The sequence below is a fragment of the Zea mays genome, chromosome 3, assembly GCF_902167145.1.
Source record: "Zea mays cultivar B73 chromosome 3, Zm-B73-REFERENCE-NAM-5.0, whole genome shotgun sequence".
Taxonomy (NCBI): Eukaryota; Viridiplantae; Streptophyta; class Magnoliopsida; order Poales; family Poaceae; genus Zea; species Zea mays.
In genome coordinates, this window is record NC_050098.1 from 232,697,541 (window position 1) to 232,718,274 (window position 20,734).

Consider the following 20,734-nt stretch of genomic DNA (forward strand, 5'->3'; position numbering starts at 1 on the left):
GCCAGGAAGAAGGGCAAGAAGAAGTCGCAAGCGAAATGCGACGCCGCCGACGCGGACCTTGTCGCCGCCGCCGAGTACAAGAACCCTCGGAAACCCCCCGGAGGTGCCAACCTCTTCGACAAGATGCTCAAGGAGCCATGCCCCTACCACCAGGGGCCCGTAAAGCACACACTTGAGGAGTGCGTCATGCTTCGGTGCCACTTCCACAGGGCCGGGCCACCCGTGGAGGGTGGCAGGGCCCGCGATGACGACAAGAAGGAAGATCACCAGGCAGGAGAGTTCCCCGAGGTCCGCGACTGCTTCATGATCTACGGCGGGCAAGCGGCGAACGCCTCGGCTCGGCACCGCAAGCAAGAGCGCCGGGAGGTCTGTTCGGTGAAGGTGTCAGCGCCAGTCTACCTAGACTGGTCCGACAAGCCCATCACCTTCAACCAAGCCGACCACCCCGACCATGTGCCAAGCCCGGGGAAATACCCGCTCGTCGTCGACCCCGTCATCGGCGACGTCAGGCTCACCAAGGTCCTCATGGACGGAGGCAGCAGCCTCAACATCATCTACGCCGAGACCCTCGGGCTTCTGCGTATCGATCTGTCCTCGGTCCGGGCGGGCGCTGCGCCTTTCCATGGGATCATCCCCGGGAAGCGCGTCCAGCCCCTCGGACAACTCGATCTTCCCGTCTGCTTCGGAACACCCTCTAACTTCCGAAGGGAGACCCTGACGTTCGAGGTGGTCGGGTTCCGAGGAACCTACCACGCGGTATTGGGGAGGCCATGCTACGCGAAGTTCATGGCCGTCCCCAACTACACCTACCTCAAGTTCAAGATGTCGGGCCCCAATGGGGTCATCACCGTCGGCCCCACGTACAAACACGCGTTCAAATGCGACGTGGAGTGCGTGGAGTACGCCGAGGCCCTCGCCGAGTCCGAGGCCCTCATCGCCGACCTGGAGAGCCTCTCTAAGGAGGTGCCAGACGTGAAGCGTCATGCCGGCAACTTCGAGCCAGCGGAGACGGTTAAGTCCGTCCCCCTCGACCCCAGCAGCGACGCCTCCAAGCAAGTCCGGATCGGCTCTGGGCTCGATCCCAAATAGGAAGCAGTGCTCGTCGACTTTCTCCGCGCGAACGCTGACGTCTTCGTGTGGAGTCCCTCGGACATGCCCGGCATACCGAGGGATGTCGCCGAGCACTCGCTGGACATCCGAGCCGGAGCCCGACCCGTCAAGCAGCCTCTGCGCCGATTCGACGAGGAGAAGCGCAGAGCCATAGGCGAGGAGATCCACAAGCTAATGGCGGCAGGGTTCATCAAAGAGGTATTCCATCCTGAATGGCTTGCCAACCCTGTGCTTGTGAGAAAGAAAGGGGGGAAATGGCGGATGTGTGTAGACTACACTGGTCTGAACAAAGCATGTCCGAAGGTTCCCTACCCTCTGCCTCGCATCGATCAAATCATGGATTCCACTGCTGGGTGCGAAACCCTGTCTTTCCTCGATGCCTACTCAGGGTATCACCAAATCAGGATGAAAGAGTCCGACCGGCTCGCGACTTCTTTCATCACACCCTTCGGCATGTACTGCTATGTCACCATGCCGTTCGGCTTGAGGAATGCGGGCGCGACGTACCAGCGGTGCATGAACCATGTGTTCGGCGAACACATTGGTCGCACGGTCGAGGCCTACGTCGATGACATCATAGTCAAGACGAGGAAAGCCTCCGACCTCCTTTCCGACCTTGAAGTGACATTCTGATTTCTCAAGGCGAAAGGCGTCAAGCTCAATCCCGAAAAGTGTGTCTTCGGGGTGCCCCGAGGCATGCTCTTGGGGTTCATCGTCTCCGAGCGGGGCATCGAAGCCAACCCGGAGAAGATCGTAGCCATCACCAGCATGGGGCCCATCAAGGACTTGAAAGGCGTACAGAGGGTCATAGGATGTCTCGCGGCTCTGAGCCGCTTCATCTCACGCGTCGGCGAAAGAGGTCTACCTCTGTACCGCCTCTTAAGGAAGGCCGAGTACTTCACTTGGACCCCTGAGGCCGAGGAAGCCCTCGGGAACCTGAAGGCGCTCCTCACGAAGGTGCCTATCTTGGTGCCCCCAGCTGCCGGAGAAGCCCTCTTGGTCTACGTCACCGCGACCACTCAGGTGGTTAGCGTCGCGATTGTGGTCGAGAGGCAAGAAGAGGGGCATGCATTGCCCGTTCAGAGGCTAGTCTACTTCGTCAGCGAGGTACTGTCCGAAACCAAGATCCGCTACCCACAAGTTCAGAAGCTGCTATACGCGGTAATCCTGACACGGCAAAAGTTGCGACACTACTCCGAGTCTCATCCGGTAACTGTGGTGTCATCCTTCCCCCTGGGGGAGATCATCCATTGCCGAGAGGCCTCGGGTAGGATTGCAAAGTGGGCGGTGGAAATCATGGGCGAAACAATCTCGTTCGCCCCTCGGAAGGCCATCAAATCCCAGGTCTTGGCGGACTTCGTGGCTGAATGGGTCGACACCCAGCTACCAACAACTCCGATCCAACCGGAGCTCTGGACCATGTTCTTCGATGGGTCGCTGATGAAGACAGGAGCCGACGCAGGCTTACTCTTCATCTCGCCCCTCGGGAAGCACCTACGCTATGTGCTACGCCTCCATTTCCCGGCGTCCAACAATGTAGCTGAGTACGAGGCTCTGGTCAACGGGTTGCGGATTGCCGTCGAGCTAGGGGTCCGACGCCTCGATGCTCGCGGTGACTCGCAGCTCGTCATCGACCAAGTCATGAAGAACTCCCACTGCCGCGACCCGAAGATGGAGGCCTACTGCGATGAGGTTCGGCGCCTGGAAGACAAGTTCTACGGGCTCGAGCTCAACCACATCGCTCGGCGCTACAACGAGACTGCGGACGAGCTGGCTAAAATAGCCTCGGGGCGAACAACGGTTCCCCCGGACGACTTCTCCCGAGATCTGCATCAACCCTCCGTCAAGATCGACGACGCGCCCGAGCCTGAGGCACCCTCGGCCCAGCCCGAGGTACCCTCGGCACGATCCGAGGCACCCTCGGCTCGGCCCGAGGCACCCTCGGTTCGGCCCGAGGTACCCTCGGCCCCCGAGGACGAGACGCTACACGTCGAGGGGGAGCAAAGCGGGGTCACGCCTGATCAAAACTGGCAGACCCCGTACCTGCAATATCTCCACCGAGGAGAGCTACCCCTTGACCGAGCCGAAGCTCGGCGGTTGGCGCGGCGCGCCAAGTCGTTCGTCTTGCTGGGAGAAGGGAAGGAGCTCTACCACCGCAGCCCTTCAGGCATCCTCCAGCGATGCATCTCCACCACCGAAGGTCAGGAACTCCTCCGAGAGATACACTCGGGGGCTTGCGGCCACCACGCAGCACCTCGAGCCCTTGTCGGAAATGCTTTCCGACAAGGTTTCTACTGGCCAACAGCGGTGGCCGACGCCACTAGAATTGTCCGCGCCTGCGAAGGGTGTCAGTTCTACGCAAGGCAGACCCACCTGTCCGCTCAGGCTCTGCAGACGATACCCATCACATGGCCTTTTGCTGTGTGGGGTCTGGACCTCGTCGGCCCCTTGCAGAAGGCACCCAGGGGCTACACGCACCTGTTGGTCGCCATCGACAAATTTTCCAAGTGGATCGAGGTCCGACCCCTAAACAGCATCAGGTCCGAGCAGGCGGTGGCGTTCTTCACCAACATCATCCATCGTTTCGGGGTCCCGAACTCCATCATCATCGACAACGGCACCCAGTTCACCGACAGAAAGTTCCTGGACTTCTGCGAGGATCACCACATCCGGGTGGACTGGGCCGCCGTGGCTCATCCCATGACGAATGGGCAAGTAGAGCGTGCCAACGGCATGATTCTACAAGGACTCAAGCCTCGGATTTACAACGACCTCAACAAGTTCGGCAAGCGATGGATGAAGGAACTCCCCTCGGTGGTCTGGAGCCTGAGGACGACACCGAGCCGAGCCACGGGCTTCACGCCGTTCTTTCTAGTCTATGGGGCTGAGGCCATCTTGCCCACAGACCTGGAATACGGTTCCCCGAGGACGAGGGCCTATGCCGACCAAAGCAACCAAGCCAGTCGAGAAGACTCGCTGGACCAGCTGGAAGAGGCTCGGGACAAGGCCTTACTACACTTGGCGTGGTACCAGCAGTCCATGCGACGCTACCACGCCCGAGGGGTCCGATCCCGAGACCTCCAGGTGGGCGACCTGGTGCTTCGGTTGCGACAAGACGCCCGAGGTCGACACAAGCTCACGCCCCCCTGGGAGGGCCGTTCGTCATCGCCAAAGTTCTGAAGCCCGGAACGTACAAGCTGGCCAACAGTCAAGGCGAGGTCTACAGCAACGCTTGGAACATCCAACAGCTATGTCGCTTCTACCCTTAAGATGTTTTCAAGTCGTTCATATACCTCGCTCCCACGCAAAGTTTAGTCGTCAAGGAAGGGTCAGCCTTGCCTCGGCAAAGCCCGACCCTCCCTCGGGGGCTAAAAGGGGGGAACCCCCTCTGCGTCGAAATTTTGCTCGAAAAAAGATCTTTTCTGCCAGAATGTCTTTCGTGCTTTTTGACTACTTCGAAAGTGGATCCTGAAAACGACGGAGTACACGTAAGCAGCCAAGGCTGACCGAGCCGAGGGACTCCTACGCCTCCGGGATACGGATACCTCACTCATCACCTTCTGCGATAAGTAACTCACGTTCAGATAAGTGATTCCGCGGACCGAACAAGTCTTCATGTTCGGAAGCTCTTCTGCCGGAGCGATTCTTCGAGCCTTCTCGACGGCGTCGGTGACAGAACCCCATGGACGGGTAAGAGTGCGCGTAAGCGGCAAGGCCGACCGAGCCGAGGGACTCCTACGCCTCCGGGATACGGATACCTCACTCATCACCTTCCGTGAGAAGCAACTCTCGCTCGCACAAACAATTCTGTTACCGACAAAAAAGTCCAGATACTCGAAACAAGAGGAAAGGAGACGCGGCTTTACAACACGGTGAGGGTGTGTTTTGGCCTCGGCGGCCGCAGAAAACACACGCTACAAGATGATCCGATCCTGCAGGCTCGGATCTTGACGGCTAAAGGGAGCAGCAGCACCCTCGGCGTCGACAACACCTTCGGCGAGGTCCGACCTAGCCTCGGACGGCGACACGGTCCAAGGGTCTCCGCTCTGAAGGACAACGTCATCACCAAGCCCGGGCCATCGCCGCCAGGGTCTTCTCCAAGAATTCGGCCCGAGCAGGCGGCTCGGCCGGTCACCCCGGGGCCTCGACTAGCTATCCCCCAAGGACATCAGCCCGGCCCGAGGCCTCGGCAGATCAATTCCGGCGTCGGTCCCGCTAACGGACTACCCGGCCATGCTCCGGCCGACCAGGCCTTCTTTTTGAGCTAACTCTGCCTCTGTTCGCGCTGGCACCGCTACCCCTGGCCTCGGCTCATCGAAGAGCGGCTGAGGGTTTTCCTCTAACCAAGCAAGGGAATCCTCGGACAACAAGGCTGACTGAGCCGAGGGACTCCTACGCCTCCGGGATACGGATACCTCACTCGTCACCTTTACACGGGGCGACTCACGGTTGGTGAAGCGGTTCAGACAACCAATAGGCGAGTCTTAGTGCTCGAAAATGAGGAAAAAACATGGCTCCGTGCCGAATTTACATACATGTTCAGGCCTCGACAGCCACAATGAACAAAAACACTGGCATTCAAAGTGCCATGACAAACGGAACTCTGGTTCCGTCCCCACGGGTATGAACAACCTCCACACCGGGGAGCCTGCGGGGCGACGAGCTCCGGGTGACCCGCCAACGACCCCTGTAGCAGCAGCCATGGTCCCAGGACGGACGCGGCCGCTGGAAGGCTCTCGTTCGCGTTCCCGCTCAAGGGACGCAAACCAGCCATCAAAGCCAAAGAGCAGGCTGCTCCAAAGCGCACCGGTAGGTCCTCGTTCCCGTCCTCACCACGAAAGCGAGGAAGAAGGCAAAGTGTTGCATCCTAGCTGGGCAGCAACAGTTCGCCTTCCCCAGCATGGCTGGAGGACGCCTCCTCCGCAGAGCTGGAGGGTGGTTGCCACCACCAGAAGCTGGAAGAAGAGGTGGCCAGCCGGCCCACGCGGGAGGTAGAGCCCCAGCTCGCCTCGCTCTCCGCCCCAGCGAGGATGATGAACATCCTTGAGGCTGAGGGCGGGACCAAGATCGCAGCTTGGCTTGCCTCTCCCCATCCAGGGGCTGGAGGTCACCGTCTTGGGTGACCGCCGGCGGAGGGGTGTAGCCGGGCTGCATGATGAAAATCCTTGAAGCCGAACGACGCTGAAAGGTACCAACTCCCGCAGAGTTGCGTTCCTCCAACGACGAAGCGGAAAGACGGCGGATATCCCCCATCCGGGGGCTTGGAAGGTGGAAAGACACGATGCATAAGGGAGCGCGAAGACACGGTCGCCTTCCAAGAGGGTCACCCTCCTTTTAAAGGCGACTCTCCCTACTTGCGTCCCCAGCCGTCGTGGGCTGAGTCTTCTCCAACACGCTCCAAGGTCCTCCCCTACGGCGCGGGGGCTAGGTCCCACACGTCATGTAAGCTGGCCCAGAGCAGAAGAAGCCAAACTGTCGTGCGCGGTGCGTGCAACCGCCCAGCGGTTACAAGCGGCTCTCCACTTTTGCCCAGACCAGCGGGCGAAAGGGTGGGCAGCCATGCAGGCGGCATGCAACCGCGCCAAGTGGGCGCACTTCTCCGACTCCCAACACGCCCGGCATGGAGGCCCAGGCCCACGCGTCATGGAACCGGCGCGCCGAATGCTTCGTGCATGCAACTGCACCGCCACTTGCGCCACCACCGCGCCTCCTCGACTGCGGAACCAATACCGTGACTCGAGGCGACCCAGCGCACGACCCAGCGGCGCCAGCCTGGCGCGACGGTCAATGCGGCCAAAAATGGGCCGGCAGTAATGGTGGTGGCAGGCGGGCAGGAGCAGTGGTCACGTTGTCAGCCAAGCTTACGTCCCATCCGGAGGCAGCGAGAGAACCCTCTCCCACGGCGTGAAGACAACGCGCCCGAGTTCTGTTCCTTGAACGGCTCACGCACGCGCAACGGCTGCCCCGCGAACCACTCGCCCTGTCACATTAACTCCGTGGCGAGACAGGCGGCGCCTCTGGCAGGAGAAGCGAGTGACGCTTCGCCTTCGCCATAATGACCGCGTAAAAAAAGGTACGTCGCGTCGTTCGATTTCGTATCCTTTTCCTTTTTTCCTCTTTCTCTCTCTTGCAACAGGGACCGGGAAAGGGGGATACCCCGAAAAGGATCCTTCCCCGCGAAGGAACCAGGCTCCGAGCCTCCCTACTGATCAGAGGTTCGAAGGCTGGCCCCTCGGAAGGGTTCAACAGCCGCCTCAGAGCACGTGGGCTCCACACCCACTACTGGTCAGAGGTTCGAAGGCCGGCCCCTCGGAAGGGTTCAACGGCCGCCTCAGGCTACTCGGGCTCCGCGCCCACTACTGATCAGGGGTTCGAAGGCTGGCCCCCGAAGGGTTCACAGCCGCCTCAGACACAGAGCGAGGGATGACCATGGGTACGTTCGATACATAACCAAGGCTCGGGCTGCGCTGCCGAGGTACCCTAGGACATTTCCGAGACCAGTGGGAACGATCTTGTAACGGAATCCCATCAGAGGGAGGCATCGAGCCCTCGGACCCCGTCGCCAGGGGACCGGGTCCGGCAGATCACCCGCAGGTACTTTTGGGCGCGCCTCTGGGCCTCTAGCCGACCCCTAACGAATGGGGCACGGACGTCCGCTCGGATCACCCGCCTGCAGCTCACCGGAGACACCATGTTCGGCGCCCACCGAGGGCAACATGGCGCTCTCCCCCCTCCTCCTTGCGGAAAGGCGACGCAGGGGCATATGTAAAAAAGTTGAGTCTATCCCTGATCGTCCTCTCGCCCTGTGCAGAGGCTCGGGGGCTGCTCTCACAAACCCGGCTCCGGCCAAACCGTTGACAGCGTCAACATACCAGCCCGAGAACTTGGGACCCGACCGTACACCCGAGCTACGGCCAGCTCGCATGAGGGAACGACCAGACCAGCCGAAGCATTGCGCGAGGCATTAAGACCTCGGAGGAGTCAAACCACTCCTCCGAGGCCTCGGGGGCTACACCCGGCGGGTGCGCTCGCGCGCACCCACCGGAACAAAACGCAACCGAGAAAGGCTAGTCCCCTTGCAAAAAAGTGCGACGAAAGACTCCAAGCGAGTGCTAATACTCCCTTCGAGGCTCGGGGGCAACTGTCGGGGACCATAATTAGGGGTACCCTCAAGGCTCCTAATTCTCAGGTGGTAACCCCCATCAGCATAAAGCTGCAAAGGCCTGATGGGTGCGATTAAGTCAGGGATCAGTCCATTCGAGGGACTCGATCACGCCTCGCCCGAGCCTAGCCTCGGACAAGGGCAGCCGACCCCGGAGGATCTCCGCCTCGCCCGAGGCCCCCCTCCAGCGGCGAACATATTTCCGGCTCGCCGGAGGCCCTGTCTTCGCCAAGAAGCAACCCTGACCAAAATCGCCGCACCGACCGACCAAATCGCATGAGCATTTAATGCAAAGGTGGCCTGACACCTTTACCCTGACGCGCGCCCCTCAGCCGACAGAGCCGAAGTGACCGCCGTCACTTCGCTGCTCCACTGACCGGTCTGGCAGAAAGACAGCGCCGCCTGCGCCGCTCCGACTGCGGTGCCACTTGACAGAGTGAGGCTGACAGGCAGTCAGGCCCGGCCGCACGCACCATAGGAAGCTCCGCTCCGCCCGACCCAGGGCTCGGACTCGGGCTAAGCCCCGGAAGACGGCGAACTCCGCTCCGCCCGACCAAGGGCTCGGACTCGGGCTAAGCCCCGGAAGACGGCGAACTCCGCTCCGCCCGACCCAGGGCTCGGACTCGGGCTAAGCCCCAGAAGACGGCGAACTCCGCTCCGCCCGACCCAGGGCTCGGACTCGGGCTAAGCCCCGGAAGACGGCGAACTCCGCTCCGCCCGACCCAGGGCTCGGACTCGGGCTAAGCCCCGGAAGACGGCGAACTCCGCTCCGCCCGACCCAGGGCTCAGACTCGGGCTAAGCCCCGGAAGACGGTGAACTCCGCTCCGCCCGACCCAGGGCTCGGACTTGGGCTCAGCCCCAGAAGATGACGAACTCCGCTTCGCCCGACCCTAGGACTCAAATTCCGCCCTGGCCTCAGCCAACGGCCTCCGCCTCACCCGACCTAGGGGCTCGGACTCGACCTCGGCTGTGAAAGACAGACTCGATCCCGACCTCGGAGGAGCCTCCACATCGCCCCAACCTAGGGCGCAGGCCGGCCACGCCAACAGGAGGCGCCATCATTACCCTACTCCAAGCTGACTCAGGCGATGGGGAACAAGACCGGCGTCCCATCTGGCTCGCTCCGCCAGATAGGCAATGATGGCGCCCCGCACGCACCCTGACGATGGCGGCTCTCGGCCTCCTTATGGAAGTAAGAGGACGTCAGCAAGGACTCGACAGCCCCGACAGCTGTCCCTCCGCCAGGCTCCAGCGCTCCTCCGAAGGCCACGGCATCACACAAACCGGGTGCCAAAATCTCTCCGGCCGCCACGATGGCGTGTACTTAGGGCGCTAGCTCTCCTCCGCTAGACATGTAGCACTCTGCTACACCCCCCATTGTACACCTGGATCCTCTCCTTACGCCTATAAAAGGAAGGACTAGGGCCCTCTTAGAGAGGGTTGGCCGCGCGGGGGACGAGGACGAGACAGGCGCTCGCGTGAGGCCGCTTGCTCCCTCCCCCGTGTGGACGCTTGTAACCCCCTACTGCAAGCGCACCCGACCTGGGCGCGGGACGAACACGAAGGCCGCAGGATTTCCACCTCTCTCACGCACGTCTCCGGCCACCTCACTTCCCCCCTTCGCGCTCGGCCTCGCGCCGACCCATCTGGGCTAGGGCACGCGGCGACACTTCACTCGTCGGCTTAGGGACCCCCCGGTCTCGAAACGCCGACAATTACATTTCCAGATCCTCGCCCGCGTTTGGATCTGGAACGCGGGGGAGATTCTTCATGAATTTCTTGATCATCATCGAAGTTAGATTCAACAATTGATGGGTTCCTCTGACGCACCATCCTTAAGATAAAAAGTAGAACCTATGGTGAGCGAGGAGATTGATGTTCAAGGATTTTAACAAACACGTTTGAGTAAAGACGCGTATGATATTGAGCATGCACTTCAACCGTTCATGCGAGCGGTTCAACTACAACGAACAATACCAAACCACTAAACTCAAACAATGTTCGAGACAAAAGAGGATAGTTTAAGTGTTGCAAGCACCTAAACTAAGAAGTATCCTTGAAACGATACACAAGATAATCAAGAACGGGTGAGATCGAGTAAAAACATGAGGAAATAAGGTAATATCTCGATCTGAAGATTGAACCATAGAAATCCCAACGAAAGTGAGGGAGTTGATGGAGGAAGCCGAGAGGAACAAATCTCCAACAACCTCCTAAGGATTTGATGGTACAAATGCACTTTGGAGAGTGGGGAGAGTGTGAGAGAGAGAGAGGAAAAGTGTAGGCGACAGCTGCTGTAAGAAATGAACGGGTAAGAAGTGAAAGAAGGGAAGGGGAGGAGAAAAAGGAGGAGTGGCGGCTGGTCAGCGAACCCAAAACCGGTTCAACCGGTTGTAAAACCGGTTCAACAGGTTTTGCTGCAGTGTGAACAGTTAAAGCGCGCAGAAAAAGATGCTGGCTACGCGGAATTCCTGCCAGACTGACAGCGCAGTCTGCGAGACTGACGGTGCAGACTACAACGCTGACTGACAACGCGGACGCGGAGGCGACAAAAACCGGTTCAACCGGTTTCCACCAGGGGTGGCCTACTCAGCCGATATACTCAACCTGTTTTGAGATATTGCCAGGTAAGGTTTAACTACAATCAATATTTGAAACATGGGTAACTTTGGCAATAAAAATAGGATTTCACATGTCATTTTGTGCACAAAGCAATTTTATATCAAACAATCATGATTCAAATTTTAGTTTTATGACACGTTTCGAGAATCCAAGATATTTAGTTCACTCCTAAGAAAGCAAAACCTAGTCTCATCAAGGGGTTTAGTGAAGATATCGGCTAGTTGATTTTCGGTGCTCACATGAAACAATTCGATATTTCCTTTGGCTTCATGGTCTCTCAAGAAATGATGTCTAATATCAATGTGTTTGGTTCTAGAGTGTTGCACAGGATTGTTTGCAAGTTTTATGGTACTTTCATTGTCACACAGTAGAGGAATCTTATTAAACTCACAACCAAAATCTCTAAGGGTTTGCTTCATCCATAACAACTGTGCACCAGCTGCTATGTACTCAGCTTCTGCAGTGGAAAGTGCAACACAATTTTGTTTCTTGGAACTCCATGACACTAAGGACCGCCCAAGGAATTGGCAAGTCCCAATAGTGCTTTTTCGATCTACTTTGCAACCGGCATAATCTGAGTCAGAGTAGCCAAGTAAATCGAAAAGTGAGCCTTTAGGGTACCATAATCCTAGGTTTTGGGTGTGGATTAAGTATCTTAGGGTTCTCTTAACGGCAACAAGATGACAATCTTTAGGATTAGCTTGAAAACGTGCACACATGCAAACACTTAACATGATGTCAGGTCTAGATGCGCATAAGTAAAGCAGTGACCCTATCATTGATCTATATAACTTTTGATCTACCGGTTTACCTTCTTCATTTAGGTCAAGATGTTCATTTGATGACATTGGAGTCTTGGCGTGCTTTGCCTTTTCCATGCCAAATTTCTTGAGCATGTCTTGTGTATATTTGGTTTGACATAGAAAGGTACCTTCCTTGAGTTGTTTGACTTGAAATCCCAGGAAGTATTTGAGCTCGCCCATCATAGACATCTCAAACCTGTTCGTCATTACTTTGCTAAATTCTTCACAAAATTTTTCATTAGTACTACCAAATATAATGTCATCGACATATATTTGGCACACAAATAACTCATTGTCAACTTTGCGAGTAAATAATGTAGAGTCAGCTTTTCCTATTGTAAATCCATTATTAATTAAAAAATCTTTAAGACAATCATACCAAGCTCTAGGGGCTTGTTTAAGCCCGTAGAGCGCCTTGTGAAGTAGATAGACGTGGTTTGGCTTCCTTGGATCTTCAAAGCCCGGTGGTTGCTCCACATAGACCCTCTCTTGTAGTGATCCATTTAGAAATGCGCTCTTGACGTCCATTTGGTATAACTTGAAATCATGGTTAGTAGCATTGGCAATTAATATTCTAATTGACTCTAACCTTGCTACCGGCGCATATGTTTCACCAAAATCAAGTCCTTACACTTGAGTGTAGCCTTGGGCAACCAATCGTGCTTTGTTTCTTGTAACAACGCCATGTTCATCTTGTTTGTTCCTAAAGACCCATTTTGTCCCAATCACATTTTTCTTGGGTCTTTGAACCAAGGACCAGACTTCATTCTGGGTGAAGTTGTTCAACTCCTCTTGCATAGCAATTATCCAATTCGGATCACCCAACGCTTCTTCAACCTTAAGTGGCTCAAGAGAGGAAACAAACAAGTAAAATTCACAAAAATTTGCTAAACGGGATCGAGTTGTTACCCCTCTCCTGATGCTACCCAGGATGTTGTCCACCGGATGATCTCTTTGAATGGTATGATGGACTCGAGGATGGGGCACTGATGGTTGTCTTTGAATTTGCTCCTCCTCATATCCACTTGATCAAGAGGCACTTCACCATCAACACTTTCATGTTCATCTTCTACCACCGTGGCATCCTTTGGGGTTGATGATTTTCTTCAAGACTTGGATGACTTGAGGTTGATGGGTTTGCTTGGGTGGAGGATTTGTCACCCACCACCTTTGCGCCCACATCAAAAATCTCATTGGTCATCCACATAGTTCCTTCCTCATCATCCTTTTCTTGAGATCTCACTTCACCTATTGCAAGCTTCTTTATGGCCTCACAAGGTGGTTCTACATTTCCTGCAGTGTCATTAGAAACATGCCCTTGCGAGCCATTAGACTCATCAAATGTCACGTCTATCGCTATTTCAACAAGACCGGTGGTATTGTTGAAAACACGATATCCATGCGCATTTGATGCATAACCAAGCAAGAAGCCCTCGTCCACTCTAGGAGCAAACTTTGAGCTCTTGACTTTCTTGTTAAGAATAAAGCATTTACAACCAAATACTCTAAAATAATCAACTTTAGGTTTGTTACCAGTGAGAAGCTCGTAGGCAGTCTTCTTGTAGATCTTGTGAAGATAAAGGCGGTTGATTGCATGACAGGCGGTGTTGACCGCCTCTGCCCAAAAATTGTCAGGGGTCTTATACTCATCCAACACGGTTCTTGCAGCCTCAATTAGTGTTCGGTTCTTCCTTTCCACAACACCATTTTGTTGTGGAGTGTAGGGAACTGAGAACTCATGTTTGATTCCTTTTTCGCCTAAGAATTCTTCGACACCTGTGTTCTTGAATTCTGTCCCATTATCACTTCTCACTTTCTTGATTTTAAGCTCAAACTCATTTTGAACTCTTCTCATGAATTTCTTCAAGGTCTCTTGGGTTTTACCTTTGTCACTCAAAAAGAAAACCCAGGTGAAACGAGAAAAATCATCAACAATAACTAACCCATACTTACTACCACCAATACTGATGTAAGCCATGGGTCCGAAGAGGTCCATGTGGAGAAGCTCCAATGGCCATTTTGTTGTGACCACATTCTTTAATTGATGTGGGACTCCATGTTGCTTTCCTGCTTGGCATGCGCCACAAACCCTATCTTTCTCAAACACAACATTTGTTAGTCCAATAATGTGACTATCCTTTTGAAGTTTGGCCAAGTTTCTCATGCCAACATGAGCTAGCCGGCGATGCCAAAGCCAACCTTTATCGGATTTTGCCACTAAACAAGTCTCAGGCGTCACTCTACTTGTTGTGAAATCAACAAGATAGGGTTTGCCCTTCAAGCGACCTGTAAAGGCAACAGAGGAATCCTCCCTTCTAAGGATCTTCACATCCACATCAGAAAATAGACAATTATAACCCATTCCACAAAGTTGTGAAACAGACATCAAATTATAGCTTAAAGAATCTACTAGTAAAACATTTAAAAGTGATTGTTGGTCAGAGATAGGAATTTTACCAATATCAACCACCTTACTCTTGCCACTATCTCCAAACACAATTTCTTGTGTTTCTTGAGTTAGTTGCAAGGAATGAAACATTTCTTTCTCCCCGGTCATATGATTTGTACATCCACTGTCAAGCACCCAGCTTGACCCACCAAAGGAGTAGACCTGCAAAACAGATTTAGGCTATGCTTTTAGGTACCCAAATTGAATTGGGTCCTACAGTGTTAGTTATAGCCTTGGGTACCCACACACTCCTTTTCATGACTTTTCTTTTAGTGTAGGCACCCACATATTTAACAACCAATTTCCCTAAATCCCAAGTCAACATATAATCACAAAGATAAGAGTGAGAAATGGGAGCATTAAATTTTTCTCCACTTGTTGATCCCGCTTCCTTCATCTTACTCTTTGTGGAACTCAAGTTTACCTTTACTTGAGTTGACTTGTCATTTGAGGAGTGAATCCTCCCCAAGGCATCATATAGGGTGGTTCCCTCTATGAACTTGGGGGATCTCCACCCCTTATGCACTATGCTAGGGTTTTCCTTAACTGAGTTGAACCCAAGCCACCTTTTTCCATTGTTGGGCTTTAGGGACTTGTACTTGGGTTCAACTTTCTTTAACCCATCATTGCTAGAGCATCTCTTCAATATTTCTTTGACCTTCACTTGTGGGCTTTTCTTCCTTGCATGGTTAGTTAAACAACAAGAAGCATGGTATTTGGCACAATGTTTGCAAAAGGTATTATTTGAGGAGCTAGACTTATATTCAATCAACTAGGTATATGCCCGTGCGTTGCAACGGAGACATATAATACATAAGTCCCCGTTGCAACGCATGGGTACCGTTGCAACGCACGGGTATATACCTAGTGAAGATTTATGTGTGGATGATGCTGACCTGACATTCGAGAATTATGAAGAGCTATTCTGTACCTCTCGCATTTGAATAGAGAAACTCTTTGATGACGCTGGAATTGACAGTTACTTTGAAATGAAGGAAACACCGCCTTTTGATTTCAATGAGGTATGTACTATTCTTCTATACTCTTTGTGATTCTAAATTAGTGACATTTTAGATATCAACATAGTCTAGAAGGTGTCAATTCGGCTAGGGACATCGCCTTTTGATTTCAATGAAGGATCGGCTTCGTGGGGATGCCGCCGGTGGGCTGCGTGCCGTCGCAGCGCACGCTCGGGGGCGGCCTCGCCACCAGGGCCTGCGAGCCCAAGCGAAACGAGGCGGCGCTGCTGTACAACGCCAGGGCCCAGGAGATGATCGCCGCCTTCAACAACAACAACTCCGACGTGCTGGTCGTCTTCCTCGACATCTACCGCATCCTGGACGACCTCATGGAGCGCGGGGAGGAGTACGGCTTCTCCGAGACCACCAGGGGATGCTGCGGCACCGGCACCATCGAGGTCACGGGCCTCTGTGACTCCCGCTTCGTCTCCGTCTGCGATGATGTCTCGCAACACGTCTTCTTCGACAGCTACCACCCAACAGAGAGAGCCTACAGGATCATCGTCAACGACATCTTTCTAAACTACGGACACGTGCTCTTCTCATGACTATATATCACGTACTCGCTGTCTCTGTCTCTGGTAGCTGGCCCAATCGACCCAACAGCAACCAAATTAAATGAGCCCATCCTCCAAATACCGCAGCCCATTGTTACACTTATTTCCTATCAAAAAAAAAATCATATACTGAGATGCTTTTCTTACTGAAATCCGATTGCACTGCACACAATACGGGTTCAAAGAAGCTTTCGTACACGTACTGCAAGTCTCCATCTGATAGATTTTGAACTTTCCAGACATCATTTTATATGTCATCCTTATCTAGCATTATATTTAAGGTAATAATAGCTAGCCAGACAGCCAGTTAACAAATCATTATCTAAAAAATTAGCAGTTAACAAATTGTCTAAAAAAGACTTGCATTCAACCACACCTGATCTGACTGATGATCGGAGAGCTTTTTGTACCTAGATTTGAAACAGCATGCAAAATCACACCAAGTGAAACTGTCGTACCAGCCACATATATATATGTGTATGCGATTCGACTTGATGATGAAGTGATAGATTCCTGGCCAGCCGGATCATATACACAGACGACAGCAGGGAGTGCAAGAACAAGTGATCCATCTCTCTCTGCTAGCTAGCTAGCTTTAAACAAACAGCTGGCCGCCGGAAGGAATGCTAGCTTTTGGAGGTGGTTTCATACAAAGCTAACTAAATGCTATAAAATTACTTCATGTAACATGTATCTTACACTGTCAAAGCACGTAACTGTCATAGTATATATTTTCCTGTGGGAATACCTGCCTCCTCAAGCTCATCCATCGTCTACACCAACCTGCTCTGTCATCCTGGGTGGCTTGGGCCCAATCCGATGACAGGAACAAACCTGCAGGGGATCACTGGAACCACCTCCAGACCCTTCTCCCCCTGTACCGGGCCATCACTTCGGTCTGTGTTGGAAATGGCACGACCACATCGTTATGGTTGGACGTCTGGCTCCCCTTTGGCCCGATCGTGGAACACCTGCCTGCTCTCTGCAACCATGTGACAGATGTTGAACCAATTGTTAGCCAGGTTATGCAAACTGGTATGATCAACAACCTGAGAACTCGTCTCAGTCGAACTGCCCAACGGGAGATGGCCATTCTCCAACTTGCTCTGAACAACGTCGATATCACTGATCTGCCAGATCAGCTCCGGAGTCCCCTCATTGACATCACTGGCAAGTTGCACTCCGGAGCCCTTTACACAATGATCCAATCTCTGTCAGCCCCCAACCTAGAGGAGCCTGACTTTGTGTGGAACGGTTGAAGCTCTTTATGTGGCTCCTCAATCAAAGCAAAATCAAGCACAAAGTAAGCTTGGTCGAGAAAGGTGTGATTGCCAACCCCATCTGTGACCTCTGCCTTCAAGCAGACGAAGACTGCTACCACATCTTCCTCTGGTTCCACTATGCAGCTTCCTTCTGGCACAGCGTCGGGGTCCAAATCCCCCCCAGGACCTGCACCTGCTGCCCCACGACACCAGAGCGCTCTCGTCCATCTTTGCTGCTGGGCCATTTGGAAACACCGAAATACCAGCTGCTGAATACCAGAAAAAACAATCTAGTTACAGTTTATAAAATCAGTTCAAGCTTAGCCTCAGAATGATTATTTCACATGCTTTGAAACTTGTATTCTCTGTCGTACTCAACTCGGACGAATCAACATGTAAACTCTTGCTTAAATATACTACACCCGACAAGTTCTTGAACATCCTTCAAAACAATATCTCATGGAGAACAAGCATACCTTGAGGTTGTGGAAGCCATCACCAGCCCGGATGGAGATCTTGCTGGGCGTGTAGCATCACAAGCCAGAGGGAATAGCATCCCTACTGAAGTAGGCACCTGCAGCTGCATCTTCTTCTGGAACTGGATATTCATCAGGTGCGGCTCCGCCCCATCAGACCTGAGACCAAAATCGCAGAACCCAAATCACCAACTCTGGCCTTCTAGCTTCAACTAATTCAACATAGAAACTAAGAAACTTGCTGGGCATGTAGCATCACAAGCCAGAGGGAATCTCTCAGTAATGATGTCGACCACGAGCAGCGAAGCCAAAACGAAGAAGGCCACAACGCGAAATGCCAGCAGCCAGCCAGGGTGGATACCCTCAAGGCATGTCTTCCAGCAATCTTCAAGATAAACAACACCAGGTCTGACACGTGGTAACGCCTCTTCTCTGTCTCCACCGTCATCGCCATTGCTGTCCGGTGAACTGGCCCCCTCGTACTTCTTAATCAAGAAGAATGCCAAGGCCATGCAGGAGTAGACCCAGAGCGCGCACAGCAAGAACCTCCAGTTGAGCCAGTACTCCGGTTGAGTAGTGTCCACGGCCATGGCTGAGGATTGGAATGCTTAATTAACCGTCCCTGCCATCATATATCAGCAACACATTATATAAGTTTGCTGTCCTCGTCGTTCGCATTAAAATCTGATACTATACTTGCGCCAGTCCGTTAAAGAAACAGTGCCAAAGTCCCAGGGATAAACCGAGGCCAGCCCACAACAGAAATGAAAATATGTATCAGATGTATCATTCAAATTAATATAATGGAACTTTCAAGCATACCTTCCATTGGGCGAGACATCTTTATCACCCTTATTGTAGTGTAGAGCTGCCACGGGTTTTCTTCCAGGATCTTGTAACTGTTGCCTCAGCGACATTGAATAGACTGCACAGCCCACAACAGAAATGAAAATGAAGATCCCATACTTATGCACATTCAAGTTTGAAGTACTCAACTAATCATCCACTAACCAATTTCCCCATCTCACCTCATCCTGGTACTCAATCGCTGCCTTGTCTCCTCGCTAGATAAATTGTTCACGGAAGTAAAAGATTTGTTTGAAACATTGATACGGAACGACAAACATCACTATAATATGCAAAATACGTGTGGAAAACATTATCAATATCACACAAATTAATTCTAAAAAGTTAATTTAGAATTTTTAATTACAGAATAATCCTTTTTACAAAATACGTGTCGATAACTGTTCACTAATCAGCTAATCCTTTTTAGCGATATCGATAATTCTTTGTTGTACGTTTGCAGGGATGGCATATCGACACGAATTGTCCTCATAACTTAAAAGGTCAATCACGAAGTTCCTTCGAAGAGTCTTTGCATCCTACAGACAAAGACATAAGAGAACAAAACATATTATATTGTAGAACGAGATAGCTAGAATGTAAGTTTGAACATAAAACGAACGTACTACACTCACCCCAACAAATTTCAGTGGTCTGTCATTCCCCCACATGGCCATAGCTTGTAGAACGAGATAGCTAGTATTAAACCTATAGAATAATATTTGGGCAACTATGTTTTATATACAATGAATATCATAGAAAAAATTTAAACTGCTGAGAAGATGGTACGAAGAAAATACCCTCTTAAGTCAATTGGAACACCAGTCTGAATTGTATGTTCCCACTTAAAGATATCCTCCGCCCATCCAGAACGTTTCTTGCTGTAAGCAATCTTATATTTTTTTGAGGTCATGATAATCGCTTCCGCGAACCTCTTGTATGGCATGTGTTTACACCAATCTTGAGTCGGTGTAAAGTCGATAAAAGTCACATGCTTTTTAACATGATCTATTACGAAGAGGGCGTAACATCCATTGAATTTCCATGGCATGAGAACCTGCAAAATATCAGTTATTAGGATCCTACAACAGAAGTGTCCTTTATAAATACATTTGAAATGAATACATACTTACATATCTACAACCCGTGATGTAATAATTCATTGATGGCCAACAATCGAGTGTTTTGGCTAACTCTTCTGTTGTAGGATCCTGATGGTACTTTGGAAGTTTACCAAAACCAACCATTCTCTGGACATTATATATACATGTCCACATGATGATTAGATGTAGATACTATATATTAATACATTAATGATTGGAAACAAACTTACCCAAAAACGCATGTCCATATAATGCTTTCTATTATTTATGATTTCTTCCTTCGGCCTACGTGACTCTTTATTGGCAAGCAGCCGAACAGCCATGTCAAAACATCTTAGAATCATATCTTGATTTGTCGTTAATATGTTTTGTAGGTCTTTGACAGATATTTCTATCTTAAAAGGATTGAAACTTCGCACCCATGTTCTCCTGTAATGTAGCATGACGAAAGTCTATATCAAGATTCTAAGTAGTTGATATACATAAATTAAATAAATCAATGAGCACTTACTCTAGTGTCGTATCGTCGTTTATTGCCATGATATAATCACATAAAACATCTATTGAATCGGCTTTAGTCACTGGCATATCCTTTGTGGAAAGACCAACCATTAAAAAGTCATTGGTGCAACCCTCGGAAGTGAGAGGTGTGACTTTTACAGGAGCTCTTTTATCCCAATCATCAACAAACCACCTTTGTAAGTCTGCTTGAGTAATAGGGCCTTCCTCATCTTCATACACTACTTCGCTATCATCAAGCACGTGGAGTAGTTTCCTCTTATTAGAATCTGTTGGGTTTTCTAATATCTCAACATCAGATGGGCTTCCAGAGTCAACTTCTTTTTCATTTTTGTATAACAGACACCCCCTTCTCTTATTCAGGTCTGAAGATAGTAATATAGCAGCCATTTTTTTCCTAAAGTGTGACATGTCATCCTACAAATAAGAATCAATTATTTAACATTATATATGTAACACTGACTGTAGATGTCCATATATGTCATAGTAGTAATAATATACCTGGGTAAAACTGTCAGACAGTTCATCCCCTGTCCAGTATTCGATATAGTTCAAAAGAAAGAGACCGCATGAAGAGCTACAATATACATTAATATCAACATAAATATTGGTATGAATGAAGAAATTGGTAAAGAAGATTTTAGGGCGTACCTATCTGTCTGCTTTGCATATCCCATGTCAATTTCTCTGAGCGGCCAAGAAGCAACTTGGAGGTCTGGCCACCTGTGGTCTTTTAACTCCATACGTTGAGATATCATATCAATTTGTCTTTGTAGTCCTTTAATCTTTATATATTGTAAAACAA

The 20,734-nt window shown here is 51.5% G+C and overlaps 1 protein-coding gene and 2 long non-coding RNA genes across 3 annotated transcripts; 1 reads left to right on the plus strand and 2 right to left on the minus strand.

Annotated features, from left to right (window-relative positions):
• The first annotated feature begins 15,288 nt into the window (after positions 1-15,288).
• Positions 15,289-15,921, plus strand: LOC103651622 (GDSL esterase/lipase EXL3). Its single transcript, XM_008677294.1, has one exon. The coding sequence runs from the start codon at positions 15,301-15,303 to the stop codon at positions 15,712-15,714; it is 414 nt and encodes a 137-aa protein (XP_008675516.1). The 5' UTR covers positions 15,289-15,300; the 3' UTR covers positions 15,715-15,921.
• Positions 15,922-16,203: 282 nt separating this feature from the next.
• On the minus strand, positions 16,204-18,117 carry LOC109945351 (uncharacterized). Its single transcript, XR_002268509.1, has 2 exons — positions 17,462-18,117; positions 16,204-17,251 (listed from the first exon to the last, which is right to left on the minus strand). It is a non-coding gene; the product is annotated as an uncharacterized lncRNA (long non-coding RNA).
• A 983-nt stretch (positions 18,118-19,100) lies between these two features.
• On the minus strand, positions 19,101-19,727 carry LOC103651624 (uncharacterized). Its single transcript, XR_564863.3, has 3 exons — positions 19,641-19,727; positions 19,441-19,557; positions 19,101-19,364 (listed from the first exon to the last, which is right to left on the minus strand). It is a non-coding gene; the product is annotated as an uncharacterized lncRNA (long non-coding RNA).
• Positions 19,728-20,734: the final 1,007 nt, after the last annotated feature.

Bases quoted from the DNA above. Each gene is read 5' to 3' on its own strand.
- LOC103651622 (XM_008677294.1), top strand. From the start codon at position 15,301: ATGCCGCCGGTGGGCTGCGTGCCGTCGCAGCGCACGCTCGGGGGCGGC.